This window comes from Vipera ursinii (assembly GCF_947247035.1).
Source record: "Vipera ursinii genome assembly, chromosome: 1".
Taxonomy (NCBI): Eukaryota; Metazoa; Chordata; class Lepidosauria; order Squamata; family Viperidae; genus Vipera; species Vipera ursinii.
This window is the reverse complement of record NC_139512.1, coordinates 99,227,813-99,252,044: the sequence shown is the minus strand read 5'-3', so window position 1 is coordinate 99,252,044 and position 24,232 is coordinate 99,227,813. Positions and strand designations below refer to the sequence as shown.

General features: G+C 35.8%; 1 protein-coding gene across 4 annotated transcripts in view; it reads right to left on the bottom strand.

The window, feature by feature from the left end:
- DENND5A (DENN domain containing 5A) overlaps positions 1-24,232 on the bottom strand; it is a 72,292-nt gene that overhangs the window by 11,771 nt on the left and 36,289 nt on the right. For 2 of the 4 annotated variants that reach the window (XM_083350088.1, XM_083350090.1), the window contains exons 11-18: positions 19,942-20,073; positions 16,705-16,857; positions 15,977-16,081; positions 10,548-10,632; positions 8,749-8,833; positions 6,965-7,093; positions 2,514-2,635; positions 580-725 (exon numbers count right to left, since the gene is read on the bottom strand). In XM_083350088.1, the coding sequence (XP_083206214.1) occupies positions 580-725; positions 2,514-2,635; positions 6,965-7,093; positions 8,749-8,833; positions 10,548-10,632; positions 15,977-16,081; positions 16,705-16,857; positions 19,942-20,073 (957 nt within the window). Of the gene's footprint in view, positions 1-579; positions 726-2,513; positions 2,636-6,964; positions 7,094-8,748; positions 8,834-10,547; positions 10,633-15,976; positions 16,082-16,704; positions 16,858-19,941; positions 20,074-24,232 lie in introns of those variants that run through there. The other 2 variants (XM_083350089.1, XR_014490905.1) reach the window with 2 other exon arrangements.

Below are 24,232 nucleotides of genomic sequence, written 5' to 3'. Positions count from 1 at the left end.
TTGGAATCTATTCTATAAACCTGTCAATGTATTACTAAGGAAATTACTAAGGGTAAATGCTACAATTGAAAGAAACAATTTTCAGAATCAGATAATAGGAGAGTTTTCTCAAAACCTCAAGTTAAATGTAGAAAAAGGAAACTTTACTTTTAGTAACCTTTTTGTGATCATAATTGTCAGGGTTTGCTGGAATCCACAAAAGTAACTATTTTCAAAGTTCACTCTATTAAATTCTCTCTCTCTCTCTCTCTCTCTCTCTCTCTCTCTCTCTCTCTCTCTCTCCTGTTCCCTCTCCCCACCCACCCACAATGTCCATGCTTTTCTATTTTGTGTTCCTTTAACTTGGGATAGATAACCCATGGCTCTGGGATACCTGTAGTTTCAAGATATAAAGCTGCTGAGAATTTAAAGGCCAATTGTCAAAGGTGTTTAAGCTATTCCCTGTTTTAAAAAAACATTAAAGGGCTTACATTATTGTAATGTAGCCCTTGATCATTGCAAATTATTTTTTGAAACAAAGCGCAAGGCTTAGAGCCTGAAAAGTTGCTTTCTTCTGCTCAACAACAACATGACAAATACCTCAAATGTCATCTCCAGCATATTTCTTGGAACCTGTAGGATTCCTGTTTCACCCAATTCTCCTGAAATACACATCCATGGGTTGGCTGTAAACATTGAGCCACCAAGTTTTTTGCTAGGAACAATCAATATATGGTATGGAATCACTGCGAAAAAGAAAACACGTATACATCTGGGTAATTGTCTCCAAGAATAAATGCAGGGGGAGCTTCACTGAACTTCTTCAGTAGAATCTCCTACTCCTGAAATGTACATTTCCCCAGTGACAAACTCCCAAGTAAGAAACTTTCCCAGTGAGAATTTCCCTAGTTCATTTTGTCACCTTTCATGCATTAATATATTACACTTTTTAATGTTAGGTTTCAATTGAGTTCTTAAACCTATTACATCTGCTTAACGTTTATTGATTTATGTTCTGAAATCTATCAGTTAAAATAAGTAGTAAGTGTAGAGCGTTATAGGCTTGCTGGGGATATTTTTGAACAGCAACTTAGCAAATTGTGAAATACACACATATTCTTCTTAACTGAAATTACTTTATAGATCATAAAGCAAGCTAAGTAAGGTTTTGAGGAGATGTGTGTAAAAGTTATCCTACTTCTTTAATACTTTTTAATCTCCTGTATCAGCCCAATACTAGCCCCATGAGCCAAATGAAAGAAAAAATGCCAGCAACAGCAAATGGTAAGTAAGATGGGAACAGATCTTACTTCCATCCCTTACACTATTTAAATGTTTACTAAAATACTAGGTTTATACAAGCCAGTTACAATCGTGTTTATCAAATTTACAGATATGTTTTATTCTGTTTATAAATGAGGCAGCTTCAAAACTCTTTTAAGAATCCCTGTTTCCAGGAAATCTATTTATATAAATACACTAACATTTTTGATTCAAGGTACAAGCAGATAGCTACCCAAATATGCACATACAAATACCTGTCTCACAATTTATTTACAAACAGCCTTTTGAAAATTACTCTTCCCAAAACACACTCTATGTGTTTGCCTTATAGCTAGCATTGCATTCAGTGTCCTGTACAGACCAATTTTCTTTTAAATATCCTTAAGCATGGTTTTTCCTTTTTTCACTTCCCACACAAAAGTCATGACTTTCTGGAACAAATTTTGAAGGTAAATGAATATTTGCGTAGGGAGAGAAATTGCTCTCTTTCCAGCTTACCAATGAAAATCAATTATAGTAGTTAAATATATTTTCTATCACATCTCAAAATAATATCATTATAGCCTCCCAGGCTTGAGAAATCCAGAGTTTAAAATTTGAATAATATGTTGGGATTAATATTGCCTTATGAATAATTGGCTTATATTTATTTTAAGATTTTACATAATTTTTAGAATCTGTATTTCTTTCATTTCATTTTCCTATGACATTTCTCCTAAGACTTTTAGCTCTCTATAGTGCAGACATGTCAAACACAAGGCCCGGGGGCCGGATCCGGCCCGCGAAGTGGTTTCATGTGGCCCGCGAAGCCATCCTGGAAACAGTGAGGGAACGGCCCACACTGCCTTGGCCCTGGCCCAGAGACCCTCCTTCTGCCAGAGACCCTCAGATCTGTCCCACTCCTGCCCAGGCCCCCATAGGCACCCTTGATGCAAACAATGTAGAGCTGGCCACACCCACCCAGTAGGCCATATGCACTCTAGCCACGCCCACCTAGTAGGCCATACGCACTCTAGCCACGCCCACCCAGTAGGCCACGCCCACCCTGGCCATACCCACCCGGCCCCCTGAGGGCAACCGCAATGCTGATGCGGCCCTCAATGAAATTGAGTTTGACACCCACATACAAGTCATATGAAAATAGTATTCCATGGATCTGACAAAGTGGAGTCTGAACTACAAGTGCTTACTATAGAAAATTAGGCACAAGATAATTTGAAAATTTTCCAAAAATAAAAGATTATACTTACAAATTGTTGTAAAAACATTGGTGAAGCAGAAGTAATCTACAGCATTGAATGACAAGAGATGATAAAGAAACTGTTCTTTTTCATCATCGCAACGGAGGAAAGCATAGCGTTTGTAGAGTTTTCTGACAAAGAAAATAAACACTTTATAATTATAATAGGAGTTTCATTCTGAAGAATGCACTGGTAATAACTATTGTAACCAATGGATTGCTGTTTTAGAGTCTTTTAGATTCTGTATGTGCTTTATATAAATTTCAACCCATTGTTATGTATACCACTAACATTTCTTTTTAAGGGATGGAAACTATTTTAGAAATATGAAAAAATGTGATTGTTGAAGGGTAAAAAACCAGATAAAAGAAATAAAATGCTGAGTAAATTTGAACCATTAAATCTTTCAATCCTAGTTGTACTATTATCAGCAAATATTTGGAAAGTATGATGCAAGTGTATAAATGCTCTATTCAGATTTAAGAATTGTTGTGTTTAATCGAATTAACTCTAAAGGCATAAGATGCATAGATTTCCACTTCAAACAAAATAAAAATAGTAATTAATAGAACAAGGAAGTTGTAGCTTGATTTACTCTTTTGGCTAAGCACAATTAAACTTAGTCTCTGTTACCTAAAAAGTATGGGAGAACAAAGTGCTGAAGATTAGTATATATTTATTACTGTCTTCACTCAGGAATTCAAAGTAGTATATTTAATACTTCCTCTTCCTATTTTTCCCTAACATCAACAATCCCGTGAAATAGATTGGACTGAAAGAGTTAGCCCAAGGTCACTCACTGGGTTTTGTGGCTTATGTTGTCCAAGAAACTGAATTTTCAGTTTCCTACTCCTAAACTCCTAATCTTAAACATAATCATTTTTCTGTTCTGCCCTAATCCATATATCCCTTTCTGGAATATTTTCATTTTTAAAAAACAATTTTCTAATTAATCAATTTTTTTAGGTAAATCTCTATCTCAGAAAATAATTTCATTCCCTCGAAAACTAGAAAAAAGACATTAAAAGGATTTTTTTCCAATATTTTTCAACATTTCCAAAACTATTATAAGTTGATGTAGAAAAAAAACACATTAATAAGCTGGTACTTTTAGTGCCAGTATGAATTTTGCCTGGGTAGTATATGATAGAGGCAAAGGATGTTTTGACAATAAATAAAATGCTCAGAAAATGGTTCAACACTGAGCAACACAAGTATGTACGATAATTCTTGGTTGTTTAAATTATTTACAGATAAACGTATAAAGAATAGTTGCATATTAAATCTCTGCTCTGCCCACTTTAAGATATTAAAATGAGAGTTGCATAGATCAGGAGAAAGGTGAATGCAGAGGGAATAGGTTAGTAAAAGGTGTGCACGGTAAAAGAAGAGTTGGGACCAAGAATGAATGAGTGCTAAATGAATATGGATTGTATACAAACTGAATCATGAGAAAGAAATCAATCAATCAGAATAGAGTTGGAAGGGACCCTGGAGATCTTCTAGACCAACCCCCTACTCAAGCAGGAGACCCTAGAGCACTTCAGAGAAGGAGCTGTCCATTCTGATCTGAAGGACAAATTGGAGTTGATATGGTCAGCCCACCAGTGGCTTCACTGAACCTGGAGAAAGGGCTGTGCAAAGCCTTCACCTACAGCAGGGGTGTCCAACTTGGGCAACCTTAAGACCTGTAGACTTCAACTCCCAGAATTCCCCAGCTGGCCATGGGATTCATATTCTGAGTTTTTAATCCAAACTTCCTCATGGGGGGAGGGGGGAGGAATGGCAGAATGAGAGGACGCTGAGCATCCGGAGGAAAAGAAGGCCAGGTAATAACGAGGAGGATGGGTGGAGTGGGAGGCTCATCTAACTGATCCAGAAAAAGCTCAGCAGATAGGGCGGGGAGGGAGGGCAGCTTCCAGGAAGTTGTAGACTGAGCAAACTCCTCCTCCAGGGCTACTGAAAACACAACAACAGATGTGTTCACAATCCCCAGGTGTCACACTTGCATGAGGGGGATTTGCTTCTACTTAGTAAGAACAGAGAGCCAGCTGTGTGTCGTGGTTAAGGGATCAGGTGAGAAGCCAGGAGACTGTGAATTCTAGTCCTGCTTGGCGTGAAGCCAGCTGGGTGACCCTGGGCCAGTCACTGTCACCCTGCCCTTGGGAATAGGCAATGGTAATCCACTTCTGAAAAACATTGCTGGGAAAACTGCAGGGATTCACCCAGGCAGTCTCCAAGCATCAGACACAATGGAACAGAAGAAAAAATGAATAAAAATGATTAAAAGAAGTCTGTTCCTTGACAACTTTTAGTTACAGGTAGTCCTTGATATATGATCACAATTGAACCCCAAATTTCCATTGCTAAGCGAAACATTTTGTCCCATCTTATGACCTTTCTTGCCACAATTGTTAAGTGAATCACTGCAGCTGTAAAGTCAGTAACGTGGTTGTTAAGTGGCTTCCCCATTGACTTTGCTGGTCAGAAGGTGGCAAGAATGGATCACACGACCCCAGGATGCAGTGACTGTCATAAATATGAACCAGTTGTCAAGCATCTGAATGTAAATCACATGATCATGGGGTTGTAAGTGTGAAAAAAAAGGTCATGAGTCACTTTTTTTCAGTGTCGTCGTTACTTTGAACAGTTACTAAACAAAGGGCTTTAAGTCGAGGACTGCCTGTACCGCACAGATCTCAACCGAGCCCTCGTGGGAGCAGAGAGGGAAAAGAAGACCACCTACTTGAAGTGATCTGGTCATATATAGAAAATGAACATCAAGCTGCAAAACAAATAAATGAAGGGAGAATGGACCAAAGAATGAGAAGATCAAGAAAGGATAGAATTAATGAGATTCTCATGAAGAGAGGTGAGAAATTTAAAGAAGAGAAGACAAAGTATGAAACAATGTAGGGATACGGTGGAAGAAAAGATGAATTGCAACATTAAATGATAGAGTGAATGGATTGCTTTAAGCCAGGGGTTCCCAAACCCCCAGTCTCTGGACCGGCACCGGTCCACAGGATGCCAGCAAGCAAGCCACACAAACAAGAAAAGCTCCATCCTCAGGATGCAGGCAGCAGTGCTTTTTTTGTAAAAGAAAAAGGTGCCGGAACTCACACATGTCATACAACCCGCCTTGCCTATCCTACAAGGTTCCATCCAAAAAAGGTGCCGGAACTCCGTTCTGAGCGTTCAATGAGAAAAAAAGCCCTGGCAGGCAGTATTCAAGACCACACCCCATCTGGTCTGTGGAAAAACCTTCCTCCGTGGAACTGGTCCCTGGTGCCCAAAAACTTGGGGACCTCTGGTTTAAGCTATATTTAGCTTATTTTTCATTTTCTAAGTCATGTCAGTTAATAGTAGAATTAAGTCATGTCAGTTAATAGTCAGAATAGTAGAATTCTGGGATTAAATTTTTGAGCTCATATCATAATTTGAAAATTATCTTCTTTCACAAATAACTAGGAAATTCATGCAGTATTTATTAAATAATAATAACAATGATGATGATGTTGTTGTTGTAAGGGACCTTGGAGGTCATCTAGTCCAACCCGCTGCTCAGGCAGGAAACCCTATACCATTTCAGACAAATGGCTGTCCAGTCTCTTCTTAAAAACTTCCAGTGTAGGAGCATTCACAGCTTCTGGAGGCAGGTTGTTCCACTGATTAATTGTTCTGTCAGAAAAATTTCTCCTTAGTTCTAGGTTGCTTCTCTCCTTGATTAGTTTCCATCCATTGCTTCTTGTCCTGCCTTCAGGTGCTTTGGAGAATAGCTTGACTCCCTCTTCTTTGTGGCAGCCCCTGAGATATTGGAACACTGCTATCATGTCCCCCCTCGTCCTTCTCTTCATTAAACTAGACCACAGGTCTGCAACCCGCAGCTCTGGAGCCGCATGCAGCTCTTTCAGCCGTCTCCTGCGGCTCCCGGTCCTCTGCCATGTGCAGTCCAAAAAAAAAAAGTGGGACTAAAAAAGTTCAACCAATCAATTCAAATATGCAGGGTAGGTGCATATCTCGCCTTGGCTCTACTCTTCAGTCAAACCCTGTTCTGCGCATGTGCGCATGTACACGCATGCGCACATATTTTTTGTGGCTCCCAGTTTTTCCTTTTGTGAGGGAACCGGTTCCGAGTGGCTTTTTCACTGTTTCAGGTTGCTGACTGGACTAGACAGACCCAATTCCAGCAACCGTTCCTTATATGTTTTAGCCTCCAGTCTGCTGATCATCTTTGTTGCTCTTCTCTGTACTCTTTCTAGAGCAGACATGTCAAACTCGCGACGTCACGTATTCAGATGGTTTTGCCATTGCCGGCAATGGGGTGAGCGTGGCTTCCGGGCCAGCAGTTTGACACCCCTGTTCTAGAGTCTCAACATCTTTTTTACATTGTAATTTTTTTTACATATTAGTATTAGATATGAAAAGTGATTTTAAAGCAAATGATTGTTTCAACATACTTTGTGAGTTCATAATCAGAAAGAAGGTGTTTCAGATGTCTGGAAAGTAATTTCTTTTCCATAGAGAGTCGAACCCAAGCTCTAGCTTTACCAACATCTGTTTTGATCTCACTTATATTCTGAATATGCCTGAAAAGCAAAGCAAAATAAATCATACTGTTATTCTTGCCAAGCCTTTTACTGAGGAAGAGAAATAGGTTCATTAATAATATAGTATCATCAAAGAAAATTATTTTCTCTTCTAGCATAAAGATAAAATATGAATTGTATAGGCATAAAAGGAATACAAAAGATGCATACAACAACAAATGCATACCAAATATATATATATATATATACAGCTCAGGAAAAAAATGATTTTTTTGCGCTTAAGTGAGATGTAGATTTCCCAAATTTACCTGTAGACACATGTTTTCTGGAAGAAGCTTATCTAACTTCCAAACCCCTGAACTTCACAGTCTAATTATATTAAAAGGTGGATTTTGATTTTTTTTTTGTAGAATATTCTGTGAGTTAGAATTTTGAATGCTACATGATAAGACAAGTTTTTAATATTGAAAATAAAGTATGTTCTAGAAAGTGTATAAATATTATGTAATTTAGAAATTTTGTAGCTTCTACCTTGAAGTTCACACTGACATGATTAGAAAGCCTGGAAGTTAGAGGTAAAAAGATTAAAGTTTAGATTAAAGTTTAGAACTGCGATGTAATACTGATCCAGTAAAAACATGACCTTGTGTATTCCTGTACTCCAACATGGCCTGAGAGCAGATGCTGCTCACAAGCAGTCTTGCTTGATTAGCCCAGCTTTGCATTATTTATTTATTTATTTATTTATTTTTATTTTTATTCCATTTATATCCCGCCCTTCTCCGAAGACTCAGGGCGGCTTACAAGCTTAGCAGTAGCCTTCAGTCTATGTATATGCCTGCTTATTAGGGCTTTCACACACACCCCAAGCGGCATTATTACAAAGTCAGCTTAATTGCCCCCAACAATCTGGGTCCTCATTTACCCAGGATTGTTGCCATTTGCCATCTAGTGAGACCCAAGAAGTGTGATGTGTTAGTAGATCTTTGAATTCATCTGCCCGACCAAACCCAGCAAATAAAGCCATAGTATGAGTTTAATCTGGTAATTATTTTATTCTTGGGTCTCTTAAAGGTATACAAAATCAAAATCTACATTTCATTGTCACACTGAGGTTGACTACAGACAGATTATTATCTTCATATATTGTTAGTGGGAGCCAGCAGATGAACACCAATGGTTCCATTTGTGAGTCTTAACCTTACATGTTAACAAAAGCTTAAAATGTTTAATATGTTCTTAAACTATACTGAAATTTTCAATATTCCTTAAAATATATGGCATTAAAAATAAACTGTATTTTGATATTGTCTTTGACAGTGCATTTTTCAACAATGATTCAACAAATATTTTATTTAAAGCAGTTATTGTCTCCTATAGAAAGCTAGCAACATCTTGAGGTAGTGATATCAAATAAGAGCAGGAATTAAAAAAAATTGTGGTGAGAGCATTTTTCAAAATTAGCTGAAGTTTAGATTTCAATCTTTACCTGACTTACTAAATATTATATTTCACTGATTATACCTGATACATTCTTTTCAATAAACTGGCTTAAGATTCTGGTTTTTGCTTAAATACAAAATGATATCAATCAAAATAATAATGAAATAAATTAAAGGAAATATTTTAAACTTAGTTGTCTTAAAAATATGATTAAAACTTTTATCTGATCTTTAGGATTGCAAAAATCCAACCTCATGTCCTGGATGAGGGATACTCTTAAAGGAGACATTCCTGGATTGGCATCTGACTTCCTTCTTTCAGCATCTAGAAGAATTCCTAAAATACAGATTACATTTAATTAAATATTTAAAAAATCCGAATGCTTTGATTTTGAGCAACATTTGAAGTCATTCTACTATATAGGCTTTTATATGAGCTCATCTGTAATCTTCATTGTCTCATCAGTTGATGATTATGTTTTACATTAGTTATGATGCTCATATTAAAGTATAACTTATCTAAAAGACCTATAGCTTAAACAACAGAGATTTGTGTTTTCTTATTTGGCATATTCTCTGAAAAATCTACTCCACCTTGAGTTTCTTCTACTGAGAGCTAGTAGATACAGGAAAACATGACAAAAAATTATTGAGAGTGGGAGTTAGTAGGTCTGAAATCTTTCATCTAAAAAAATCTTCAAAAGTATTCTTTGAAAATGAATACTGTATGGAATTTGCTTTTAGAATAATTCAATTAAGTTTCCAAAATGCAGTTGGATCTGCATAGATCAACAGTTTGGGGGAATGGGGGCAAAGGTCACAATACAAGTGATAAGGCTAGCTGAAATTGTTTGCAGGCTTTGAAGAACAGTTACAATGCATACTGTGGCATGATTTCAAATGTGTACAATGAGCTAATCAAATCTGATTAACCAAAGGCACTGCAATTCAAACACATCAGCTTTTGTGCATTTTGAATTAGATACTCTTATTCATAATCCCAGAATAGAGTGAAGCGCAGAACCTATACTTTTCTTGGCTCAAAATAAGTATATTTTATACATAAGAACCTAGCTCTTGGGTTACACCAAGTGCTAATAAGATATCGTATTAAACATTTTTTCACTAGTTACCATTATATTCTTTTGGACAAATTGAACAAGCAATAGTTTAAGGGAACTGGAGGGGCAGTATCTGCCCTTTGACTTAAAACACTTCATTAGTAAACCTAATTAGATTTCTAAATGGAAAGCCCTTTTTCTTTCATTCATGTAAATGACCGATATTTTCCATATCAGGATTCAGCACTTCTTGCAATATATTCTATTTATAATTAATAGAATATACTGTATTTGTATTAATAAATTGTATAGAAGATACTACTAAAAATTCAGTTTGAAATCAGTTAATTCTGTCTTAAAACAAACCTTTATTATCAATCCAGTTTGTTGACTAAGGTTTAAAACTCTATGTTCCACATCTTGTCCAATAATTGAACTCATCCCAATAAATTTAACTTTTAAAGTCCTAAAATGAACTTATGTCAGGTTCAGTGCAGTGGAAACATAGACCAAAACATATTACTTCAAACATAATAATAGTGCCTTTCTCAGAAAGGATTATTTATTTTAAAATAATAATTCTAGGTGATACCCAATAGAATATTTATATTCCAGAACAACAGTTCTCAAAATATGGTTCAGAGACCCTTACAGGATTCACAAAGTAAATATTTTAAAGATGTTTTAATTTCTAATACAGTAAATATGAGTAGATATAACCCACAGAATCAAAGCGCTTTGGGGTTCTCTCTAATTTTTAAGAATTTAAAGAAATCTTGAGACTAAAATGTTTTAGAACCACTGTTCTAGAGTAATTAATATTCCACTGAGAATAGAATTTGCATTAGATTTAAGCTTTCAATAAATAAATATGTAATCATATCTTCTATGTGCCTCTGTTTTTTCTTAGAATTTAGAAATATAATTTGTTTTTGTGATTTTTTTTCTTGTACAAAATAGCAACATAATTTTTATGGAAGACAACTGCACCTGAGGTACTGAAACTCCCAGATGTAGGTTTTCGCTGTCTGTTTTCTTGGTAATGTAACAAGTGTGACCACAAAGCAGACTTCCCCTTAGATTAAAAAGAAAGATTGGTTGTCAAATGCAAAATAAATTACTAATACAGAGCATGACATATTATATATCTTGTGCTTTATTATAAAAAAGATCGCATAAAAAGTAGCCAATCTATTCAGCCAGGCTAATAAAGTTCAGTTATAGAGGGGAAAAATATTTTCTGAGTCAGGCGTGCATATTTTGGAATAAACTTCAAAAGATTTTCTAGACTATTATGAAAATTCCCATGCTCATATTCAAGATCAGTTTGGGTAATTCTATAGACTGAGATGCAAAAACCCCCAATTCCCTTGAGAAGTCTGTAATGCTGGGAAAGGTAAAGGAAAGAGAAGAGGATGGTCAGAAAGGTGGATTGACTTAATTGCATGATGGGTGTATGTTTGAGAGACTTGAAGGGCCAAGATGAGGACAGATCACCCTGGAGAAGGTTTATCTATGTGATCAGAATGGACACCACCGTGATGACACCTAATCCACTGATTAAGATTGGAGTACTTATTCTGGTATTTTGGGGAGCTGTCTATATTCTCTAACAAAGTGTTTAAATTTTTAGTGGTTTATAAACCTATAAACCTATAACAATGATAATTCAGTACCAAGATTATAACCAATGCATATTATAAACCTACAGATACATGCACAACTACACATATTGTATTCTTTACAAAAAGTTGTCCTTCATTTTAAACCAAATAATTGCATCAAAATGGATTATCAGCTTTTATTATCTTTTTTTTCTTTTGGTAAAGGTAAATTAATATAAGAAGCAAAACTAATTAATTTATTAAAAAGTGATTGTCTCAAATCACTCATTCTCATTCTCAATCTTTTAAACACTATGTGATGGGGTCATTTTATAATCCATAAACTCACACGACAGATTATTGATTATTATTCTCTTTGTAACACAAATGCAACAATTCTCTGCATATTATTTCAGGGGATAAAGGCTGCTTATTGGAAATTTGTTACTGATACTATGCCTGTCCTAGGACAGGGACATCATTACAATTTTAGTTTACATTCTTTTTTTATATAACTGCAATTACATTTTATTTCTCTCAAATTTTTATTTTGGTTCAAAGTCCTAATATAATATGCCCCAGGTTGTTCAGAGACCTGAGCTAATCTCAAAGCCTTTTCTAGATTTTTGGGTTTCCTGTAACATAATACAGAGGACACACAGTTATATAGCTTTATAACAGATAACCCCACAGTTATATTTTAGAATTCCACAGAAAGTTTTATGAAACTGGAATAGAAACTTGGAAATGGGCGCCCTAATCACTATAGATACCTAAAATATAAAGTAATGGGACACAAAATAATTACATAAGAAGTGTTCAATATGTGGAGGGGAAAAAACTTGATTTACAAATGCATGAATTATTCTTCTGCCTATTTCTGCCATTATATCAAAAACTTCAAGCATCTAATAGTAATCATGGAAGCAAAAATGTTCTAGACAGTTCCTAATAACAATGGAGAAAAGGTAGAGCATCCATTCACAGAAACAAGTTTTATATCAATCCAAAGCATCTGCCCAATCTTTATGGAAGCAGGAGATGAACATCCATAAGGCAAATGTCTCAGATATCAGTGGCCAAATATTTCCTTCTTTGTTTATATAGAAGACTGTTGTTCTTCAACAAAAAATCAAGATTACAAATATAGTTAAGAATAAAAAAATCAAGAACAAAAACAAAAATAGAAGAAAGAAGAAACAAAACTTCAGAAATCTTATTACAGACATGTCAAACACAAGGCCCGGGGGCCGGATGCGGCCCACGAAATGGTTTCATGTGGCCCGCAAAGCCATCCTGGAAACAGTGAGGGAACGGCCCCCACTGCTTTGGCCCTGGCCCAGAGACCCTCCTTCTGCCAGAGACCCTCAGATCTGTCCCACTCCTGCCCAGGCCCCCATAGGCACCCTTGATGCGAACGATGTAGAGCTGGCCATGCTCACCCAGTAGGCCATACGCACTCTAGCCATGCCCACCCAGTAGGCCATACGCACTCTAGCCACACCCACCCAGTAGGCCACACCCACCAAGTAGGCCACGCCCACCTAGCCCCTTGAGGGCAACTGCAATGCTGATGCGGCCCTCAATGAAATTGAGTTTGACACCCCTGTCTTATTACATATCCACAAATGAAAATACTTGTATTTTTTTCTTTTCATTTTATTCATGGTTTGCTTTTCAGCTCTGTGCTTTTTTGTCTTGATGCTTTTTTGTTCAATGAACACACGTATGATAAGGAGAAACTTTTAAATCACTCACATTTAGTATTTGTATCTGAATATTTTTGTAGGCATAATTTATCTTGTTAGAAAAATTGTGTTAATATAGCTTAAAATAGTGGACAATTTGAACATATATTTATCCTTTATTGCATAGTTTTCTAAAACTCCTTGTTGTATTTATTTTTCAGCCCCTGCAATTTCCCACATTTTTAAAAACATTAATGCAACAAAAGGTATATTTTAGTTCCCAATCTTGTAATACAACAGAACTAGCCATTCAGAATAGGAACTGAATCACCTTCTTACATTGTTGGATAGTCATGCTTTCTTGCTACTTTTCAAAGTGGGATTTCCTGCTTGGGCACAAACTCATCTATAAAGTTTCTCTCTCTCTCTCTCTCTCTCTCTCACACACACACACACACACAGAGAGAGAGAGAGAGAGAGAGAGAGAGAGAAAGAGAGAGAGAGAGAGAGAGAGAGAGAGAGAGAGAGAGAGAGAGAGAGAGAGAGAGAGAGAGAAACTTCATAGATCATCATTTCACTATTTCACTTGTAAACCTGTGTTTTTAAAGGCCCTGTTTCACCTCTCTCCCTCCCTCCCTCTCTCTCTCTCCCCCCCTCTCTCAGAGAGAGAGAGAGAGAGAGAGAGAGAGAGAGAGAGAGAGAGAGAGAGAGAGAGGGGTGAAACATAGGGCCTTTAAAAAACACAGGTTTACAAGTGAAATAGTGAGATGATGATCTTTCTAAGTAGGTGAATTGACAAGAGTTCTGCCAGTTTCCTGTTTTCATCTAAATGACAGGCAAATTGCTATTGTTGGCTTTTGACCTTTCTGTTTAAGTACAAAAGAGAGTCAAGAGGGAGGGCTCATAAAAAAGATTTCTTAGTGGAAAATTACATGCCTTCAAATACCCATAAAAGTGGAAATGCTATCTGTCTGTTAGAAACAGAGGAATTGGGAGCGGAGACAACTGTTGCTCAGACATGAGACCTGGTATCCAGATAGCAATCTCTTACATCAGCATTTCCTTACTTATTTGCTTGTTTACTTTAAGCAGGTAGCCTAAAAGTGCTATGCAGAAGAGCCCACTGACTCCCACTCTTCAGAACAGAGTTAGAAAAGATTCCCATGATTTCTCTTCTGATACCAAATCCAAAGAACATGGTCTGCTCTTCTTGGAAACTAACTAATCTGAATAAGATAGCAATGAATTGCCATTATAGCTCAGCACTTGTAGAAAAATATTTGAGTGGGTATAAGCTGGAAGCTCAGTCAGGAAGCCATACTCTAAGAGAGGGTTTTTTTCCTTGAAATCACCCCCAGGGAAGAAAAGGGAGGTGAAAGAACCTAAAGTAACCCATGAGAATTTACAGTATTAGAGAAAAATCCTAACCACATTTCTGCAACATTGAGAAAAAAATTGGACGTAAGTAAGTAACTGTGCCTAGAAGCAGAGTCCTTAATGGAGCACCTCCTGCAGAAAAAATATGCTTCTCTTCTAGAAAATTCCAACAAAGGATTCTGTGCAGATGCATTATTCATACGGAGGGAATACAAAGGACATCATTTTTTAAAACCCTCAGGTACCAATTCTTACAGTTATAAAACTTCTGGGGACCAACCAAGGCTGAAACAATTCAAGGAGAGAAGGTTCCCTCAAAGAGCTGATAATCTGAGTTTAGATGATAATAAGGTTCATGTTCAGCTTCTTTGTGTCAACTGAGAAAGAGGAATAGGTAGAGTGAATATGGATATCAACAGATTTTTTTTCCTTTGGGAGTTGAATACATATCTAGCATTATACTGCATTGTTTTAATTTGTGACATAATGTCAAAATACGTTTGTTTTCATTAAATGTGCTTTGTTGCTTAATGTCATGTTCCATGACAGTTCGATAGTACTGTCGAACTTAAGAATCTACTGAAATTTTGACAGCACCATCTGTACCTTAAGTTTAGTTATATGTATTTATCTTTAAAGTAGGACTATGAGAAGCTGGCAGAATCACAGATGCATTTATCTAGCTTACATTTGTCTAATGCATAAGTCAAGTTATGCAAAAGCCTTTGGTTCAGGTTTGGAGCCGCTTCAATATACATATAGATATATCAGAAATATCTAGCTAATTGCAATTTCATATTTCATACAAATTTCAAAGCAATAGCTATCAGGTCAGAATTAGTAAGGATCTTATTCAAACTTCCAAGCCATATTTATTCTGTAATGCATAACAATATTTCCAGATTCAAACAAAACTAGAGATTCTAGAGAATCTGCTGGAGATTCTTTAATTTAATCACCTGCTAATCCAGGCTCATGCATATTTTGACTTAACGAAATATGAAATGTTAGTATACTTCTATTTGAGGCACATTACAACCCAGATTTCACAATCTTGCTTTAAAGTCCAAGATTGGACAAGTTTTTAATTCTAATTTAAATACTGATGGTCTATAATTACAATTGCTATTATACTACTGCAAGTAATAAAAAATACATTTTATATTATAAGGCAAATACAGGTATCCCTGTGAACAATGCATCTCCACCTATACAATGAACAAAGGGTATGGTGACTCCCAGTGCTGGAACGGGGGTCATGACAAGAGCACAAAAAACTGTGTGAGCTGAAAACAAATGAATACCATTATACAGAATTATGATTAAGATCACATTTCTCAAAGCCAAGGGAGAAGAGTGATATGTATGTACATGAGAAATGATAACAAAGAAAATGATTCCAGAACTGACAAATTATCAAACATCTGAAAATTATACTGAATTAATGAATAAAAATTACAAATGAAAAAGAAAATTGATAATTAGGTAACAAACAGGATCCGGTGGCAAGGGAATAGGCAAAAGTAGTTATATGGCATGAAGGTGTTAAAAGAAGCTATCCTAATACATATCTATAAAAGGCATAGCTTTCTGGAAAAATTTTTTAGAACTAGGTTAATATGCTATAAACCAAAGTTTTGCAAAGAAGATTGGATCTGTTGCACCTTTTCCATCAGATTTCTGAATACTCTACCACAACAGACCGTTCAGCACTGTTTGCCAACATTGTTAATCAGTCCAAAGAATTAACCTTATGTACGGTTGGCCGCTTGCTGGTCTGAAAAGCCCAAATCTGAGTTGTAGCAGAGTATACTGATGCTCTATCTTCTAGGATGAAAGTGGTACAGCTTCTATCCTATGCAGCATATAAATGGAAGGGAAAAGTCAGACAGTGTATCCTTCACACAGAAATTGTTACAGTTTAGAAGTGGATTCAAACAAAGGGAGCCCTACTTGAATGACCAATTTTTTTAAAAAAAAAGTTCTATATTTCAAATGTATTGCTCTCACTTTGCATTCATGCATAATCAATAAGGTGTTTACAGAGAAAATCTGTCAATTTCTCTCTCTGAAAGATGTTAGGTATTCCCGAAACAAGTTCATTTTATCATCTTCTAGTTAAAGCTCACAGTAAAAATGCCAGAAAAACAACTAGGAATGATAGAGTTGGATCCAGAATTACCAGAAGTAAAGTTCTGGTCAAAGAAAGGGCTCGTTTTTATCAGTTCAGCCTTTCCTCTGTGCATTGTGAATGCTCTAAAAATCTGCACGGAATATTTGGGGAACTCACTGAAGGAGTAAGAGTAAGTCAGTGATATTGGAACGTGGAAGAGTAATCGAAAAGGTATTGACTTCCTGCGTCTTTTTTGTTCATGGCAGCTTGTTCTGAATCCAACTCTATATTAATAGTTAGTGCTCATTTACATTAATATCCCAAATGTAATCAGCATTAAATATCCCTAAGAGTACATTTCTTACCTGCTTCACCTGAAGTCCGTGGCTCCATATTCTTTCCAAAAGATCACAGAGACTGGCTATCAATGTGTTTTCTTCCACCCCTGTAATGTTCACCTCACCATGACCAAGTTCTATGGCTTCTCGGCCCATTTTTTCCACGAGCATCCTTTTTGTCTTTCAAAATAGAAAGCATATGAAAACATTAAGATTACTTTTTGAAAAAGTCAGAATCCTCTATTACCTCAAATAAGCAAAATAAGAAGTAATGCAATTTAGTTGTTGAACTAATTACAGGATGCAATATATTATATTTCATAGATATAAAATAACCAACAGGGTTTTTTTTCCATTTTGACACTCTGCCAGTACTGATCACTTATCTGCTGTACATATATCTGCCAAAAGAAAAAGATTCAATTGATTCAGTATTTTTTCTACTATGATTTATCATTTTTATCTGCTTTCATTTAGTGTATGTCCAAATCCACAGCACCTGTTCTATATTATTTGAATAACAAGCAAGAAAACTGTTAGGTATAACAAATAGGGAGCTGAATCTCAAAAAAGGAGGAAGTGTATGTTCTTCCTGTTGTATCTCAATATCTGTTAAAAGTCACTCTCGAACACTGGGAAACCCATAAAATATCATGATTGTTACATGTTTCCAAAAAGGGAGATCAAAGGCAATTTTTTTTAATTCATATAAGAAATTCCCCCACATCTTGCTTGATGGATTAAAATAATGTGGTTATAAATAAATATATATATATATATATGGGATATTGGCACATTCTCCCTTTTTATCCATAAATGTTAAAAATTATTATTTTTAAAAGAAAAGTAGAGGAATCAAAAACTCTAGTTAAAAATATAGTAATTGCCACATATTATTTATATTTCACTAACCAAGTTCAAGAGTATAGGCACAAAGATAGTTGGAAAATTAATTTTCAAAAATGTCTAAGCTACACAGGCCATATCGTGAATTCAGAAAAGAGAATTACCTCTGAATCTCTGCAACGTATCTAACCCTTAGGTAGACAAACAATATATTAAATCTGAACAATGTGTTCCATTTTTTCTAGTTTGAAATACCTATTTGCCCTCCTAGAATTTTCCGAGGGGCAGGCAAGTCTTTGTATATTTGCATGGGTCTTTATCTCAAAAGTCAGTCTAAACCAACAATGCCTACCTCACTTGATACAAGCTGAATTATCACAGGAGCAGCCAGCAGACTAAGGATTTTTTTTCTAACAGAGAATTTTAACATACTGTGCTAGAATAGCAATCTGAGGCCAAGGTCAGGTCAAGTTTGATGCCTGCTGTTCTACAGTTTAAAGGTGTTTTGTTATTGTTTGTCCTAGTTTCTCCAGAGAAATCATTTGCTAGGCTGATTATGGAGGATATAGTCATGAACTGCCTGTGGAGGAGTTAACATGTGGAAATAAACCTGAAACTGCTATTACATCAAGGTACCAAGAGAATAAAATTTAACTGCAGCAAAAATAGAATAGCTGGATGCTTTCTGATGCTTCACATTTTAAGCTAATCTTATTGTTCTACAACATAACATTTTTTTCACTCAGAAACTATTAAATAAATATTAATTTTGTTTTAGGATTTATGAATATGCTTTTCCAGTTTTACGTTTTATCAGAGAATGCCAATAAAAACCCAACCCTGCAGAATATTTTGCAGTTGCCCCAGGAAGCAGAAATGATTGGTAACAGATTTAATTACTATCCCATTCTTAGCATATCTATCTTACCCTCTAAGCAGACAAAATACAGACTAGCACAAATAGCACAACAACACTGGTTTGATCCTAATGACTTAAATAAATTTACATTACGGGAATCCACACTTGAAAAGAATAAAGCTTTTTGTGGACATCCTGGGCGGACTGTAGATTCAGTTAATATGTTCACATGGTGCCTATGGAGATTCTCAATCATCCAGCTCATTGGTTGTCCCAGATGTGCTTCTCAAAAGGCAACTGAACTTTTTCTTGAAAACATTTTACTTCTCATCCAAGAACCTTCTTCAGCTCTGACTGAATGGTGGGGAAGGGAAGGATTTATATTCTTTGCAGTCATCTGGGTGTTAGCACTCTGAAGGTTAGCACAGATGACTGCAAAGAATATAAATCCTTCCCTTCCCCATCATTCAGTTAGAGCTAAATAAGCTTCTTGAATAAGAAGAGAAATGTTTTAAAGAAAAAACAAAGGAAGTCCAGTTGCCTTTTGAAAAGCACCTTTGGACACAATCACATGGTGAATTTTTGTTACTGGAGAAGATGAATGCAACAATTGTTTGCTCAAAAGCTTATCATATTTATTTACAAAAGATTGTTGGAATACACCAAATTAAATATTCAAGATTATAGGGAGATAAGAAATAAAGAACTTTATATATAATACACAATGTTAATGGAACATCTTTGGGGTATCTATGTATTATAATTCTAGATTTAAAATCATGGTCAACAAAAATAGCAATCACTGAACCACTCCAAGTTTTTTTCTGATCACTGTTTGATACAGAATGGGAAATGTGACTTTGAATCATAAGATATAGCTATGTTTCACAATACTTCTTTTGTTTGGGCAAAAGATATTTCACATTAATTTTATTCTGGAAGGCTCACTGTCAGAAATGTGACAACAGAAATGGATAGCATATATTGGTATCTTTTCCATAGGTTCTGCCATTGTCAGTAAAAACTGAAAATTAAATTAGATGACCTTTTTCTAAAGCAGGGGTGTCAAACTGCCGGCCTGCGGGCTGGATGCGTCATGCCGAAACTGCACTCACCCCAGCTCCGGCAATGGGGAAAAAGTCGCAATATGTCACGACACGTCACATGACATGGCGAGTTTAACACCCCTGTTCTAAAATTCATATTTATCGAATCACAGTAGTGCATGATGTAGTTCTAAATAGTATTACACTACTTGTGTATTTGATCCTAAGAATTTGAAGTCAAAATATGAAGAAAACTGTATGTTATTAGAATAATCACATTATTAGAATAATCCCATTAGCAGAATGTCCTGATCCATAGACCTATTTCCATCCCAATCAAGAGGACATTTTGTATTCACTGAAACTATCAGTTCTGCCTCATTTCTGTGGAGATGTTACATCAAAGGATATCAGTATTACCGGTATGAGAAATAATCTACTATAATGGTCCAGCTAATTCAACTCCTCTGAATAGCGGAAGCTTGAACAATATTGTCAAGAATTATATCATACCTTATTTCGACATTCCTTCAGCAATCCTTCAACAAATTTCCAATTAGTCTGGGCAATTACTGATGGTGACAGATTAGACAATTTGGGCTGCCGGATAGTACTGCCCAGATTACGAGCTTCTTGGATGTATTTCTGTAGAAAGAAAAGAACATAAAATATATAAAGATATAATTCTAAATTTAAGAAGAAAGCTATACAGTATATCACATAAAACAAGACTATATTTCATGATGGATTGCAAATAGTATTTTTAATTAATATTCCCACTCACATTTAAACAGCCTGGCTGTAATTATTGTACATTTCATTGCAAAAGTAACACTTGTATATAATGCTTGTATTTTTGTATTTTTGAAATAGCACAGCAAGGTGTTACTCACCTGTAACTGAAGTTCTTCTAGTGGCCTTCTGTGCAATGTACCATTGAGAGCTGAACTGTTTTTAGAGGAAGGATATTCTACCCCTATGTGTATGATAATGCTAAGAAGGTACCTCATGCCTTCCATTAGCTGATGTAGAACCTCAAGGGAATAATTGCCTGTGAGAGGATAGAGGGTGGGTTGTGTGAATGCACAGATATCGTGTCAACAAAGTACAGTTGCAGTAAGCAACCTGTTCTTCTGTGCAATGATTCTGTGCATCACACAGATGGGTGACTATCAAGTTATACTTACAAGTAAGCAAGTAAGTAAAAAATGGAAACAAAAAGGCAGTTCTCTATTTCCAAAGGCTTCACTAATTCTTACCCTAATTTCCAGCTTATACAGTATTGTTGAAAAATATTGTGATCATGTTGCAGTTCAGTAAATGTTTGGTAAGACAAAACTCTAAGCCACAAAGCTGCAAAATAGTAAGACCTAGCTCTTTTTGATGAGGGTAGATTTGCCAGCTAGCATGCCAGATGGGTACCACTCAAAAGAACAAGCTATTGAAATGAAACTCTCTGCCCTTGCTTATGGGACAAATCACAAAGTGCAAGTCAAAAAATATTGCTGAGCTCAAGAGGCACTATTATAAGGGAGATCTGTATATGGAGCCAAAGAGGCTGTGCAGCTTGGCCAAGGCTCCGATGTAGATGGAGTCAGAGTAGAAATGGTCGGTGAGAAAAGAGTAGAAGTCACTGAGTGAGCCATTAGAAGGAAGGGGAGTCCTGCAATCCGGTACTGGTCCCTATTTCTAGCTCACCTGCTTCATTCCTAGAGCCTTGAGGATAGATTGTTGTCAATTTTGGCCGCAATTAGTTGTTAGTGAATTCCAGGTTCACTTCTAATTTATTTACATTTATCCACAATGTACTAGGGGATGGACTGACCCTGCATGTATTACTGAAAGATTGTTAGGTGAAAGTTGAAATGTAACCCTCAGAGATCTGTCATCCTAGATTTTGGGTACTATAACAGTTGTGATGCCAACTTAGAGTTAGGCAATGAGAGATCGATTTACAGTTATCAGAATTACCACTTTTGTGAGGATAATGTGTAAGATGAACTTAAAGGTACAAGTTGGAAGATTCTACTTGTGTATTGCTCTTCATGCTGCCTCATGGGTTTCCTGTCTTTGATGTCATCTTTGTAATTCTCCTACTACTGTACTTGAAGACATGCTCTGAGAGGAGGTTTTAGGAAGGCTAGGAATCCATGGCTTCCATAGGGCCCCACATTTGTTGATCTGACTTGGATTTTGGTTTTACCTCAGAATAGCTAATATGTGATCTGAATATGGAGGAAGTTACTGGTAAGTCCTTTGCCATGGTCAAATCATTTCCTAGTATGAATGCCACCCAGAATATTCACAAGGTGGTGGGGCTGATTAAGATTTAGTTAACGTGCCGTACACCAGCCAAGAAGCCAGTGTCTTAACCTTTGTACTTTTAAGATGCCTTATTATTACACATAACTTACAACCACAATTGAGCCCAAAATTTTCATTTTTAAGCAAAACAGTTGTTAAGTGAGTTTTGCCTGGTTTTATGATCTTTCTTGCCAGAGTTGTTAAATGAATCACTGTAGGGGTTAAGTTACCATCACGGCTGTTAAGTAAATCTGACTTCCCCACTGACTTTGCTTGTCAGAAGGTTGCAAAAGATGTTCACAGAATTGTCCTAGGGCTATTGTGATGCATTTGGATATTTTGTTAATATTATAAAGGGTCTCAGGTCCACCTGTGTCGACTGCATGAGTGGCATTCAACGGGGTGACTGGGCTGATGCTTTTTAATGTGATAATGAATTTAATTCAGCTTGTGGACTCTAGTGAAGCGAACACGGTACTTTCTAGCATGAAATTGCCACTTATAAAATGCTTCTCCTTTGTAAGTTTGGGGAGGAGATCTAAGCAGCTTGATTGGGGAAGTGGTCAGCATTTCATAAAATAATAATAATAATAATAATAATAATAATAATAATAATAATAATAATAATAATAATAATAATAACAATAATAATAATATTTCTATACCGCCCTTCTCCCTGAGGACTCAGGGCGGTTCACAGGGCAAGAATAAAATACAAAGTTACAAATATTAAAAGGAAATTAAATAATTGCCCGATTTTAAAACAATTGATATGTTACAATTATAAAACCCCAAAGATACAATAAAGAGAATTATGCTATGTAAGTTGAAGGTGGCAGTGGTACAGCACCTTCATAAGGGATTGGTGAGAAGGTGATGGGGCTTCAGTTACACAGAGCCTTAGAGGAAGGAAACTGTATATTTTTATGTTTATTGTTTTTATATAGTTTTATCTGTTTATTGCTTTCAGCTACATAAATTTGATTAATAAATAAATTTAACCCTTTCAAAGTTCAGAGATGGGCATGAGATATAACTTTGGTAATTCTGGAAGATAATCTTCATCAAGACTTGGAGAGAGGTACTGTGATCTCTCAATCCTTTTGGACCTCTTGATGAATTTCAGTATCATCATTTCCTTCTGTAATGCTAATGAGCACTGGGAATTGGGAACATGGTTATGTGGTGTTTTCATAGTGCTGATGGAGAAAGAAGATTTGTGGGGATTCTCCTGTAAGATGTCAAAAGGTTTAATTATCTCTATTTAATATCTATGAATTTAATATGTATATGTATATCAGTTTTGCATGAGCAACTGTCGATATGCAGATATTATCCAGTAGTGTATCTCCACCTTGTCACTGATTGGAGGTGTCACAGAAGTCCTGAATCTGTAAGTGTTGGGATTAATTGGAAAAGGGACAATAGCAATGCATTTTACTTCAAGGTCCATCCATGCAGGGCTTTAAAAGTGACAAGAAGGACTTTAAATTGTGCCTCGAAGGTAACTAGCAATCAATGTAATTCCAGTAGCACTAATGTTGCAAGGATGATTTATCATATGATATCCATCTATAACTACCTAAGCTACTGCATGTTGTACCGACTGAAGCTTATGTAGTATCTTCAATAGTAGTATGATTAAAGTGATCCACAATGTCTTCGTGTCAAAGGGAACTGTGTTAAAACAGGAGATATCTAGCTGGGCATACACACAAGCAGAGGTGTGGGATATCCTATCACCAAAAAGAGCTCAACCAGAATGTTCTAAATAATATACCGCACAGTACTCGTTTGTGAAATACACAGATAATATGATCAAACATTAAATGGTGCTTAATTAATGCTATATATAATGTGTTTGGATTAAACAAAGCAAATTTTCAAACAAGTTTCTATAAATATTGCAATTGCTATGAAACTGTGTTTGTGTGTATGTATTTTGTCTAATTCATAAATATATACAGTATTTTGCTATATGGATAGACACAAACAAATCAGACTAAAGCAGTGAAACAGATTTAACAGAGTACCTAAAACAAATTTTGCTGGTCTATGTTTTAATATAATAGCAGCTGAAGTTTTCAAAAGAAAATCTAGCTGCTGATGAGATAGAAAAGGTAGCAAAATAACACAAAAATATATAAATTGAAAACCAAATAGTGGATATTAAGTAGAAGCATGTTGGAGCAGCATAACATTTTAAATACTCATACGCAAGGACAGGATAGAGGTGATCTACGATACTTCATGTCTTTGTTGTAAAAAAAATGAATTAATTTTGAATTAACAGAGATTTAAAAATAAAAAATGCAATTTTTACATCAATGCTAAGCACAGTAAAAAAATTGAAAATCAGAAATATAAATCAGTTTTGTGAGTAATTATATTCCAGAAATTAATATTTTCCTTTAAAACTATTATCGCTTACATCATATTGATTTTTTTCTCTTTTGCTTTTGCTCAGTACCTTCAGAGTACAGTGAAAACTTGATTTAAT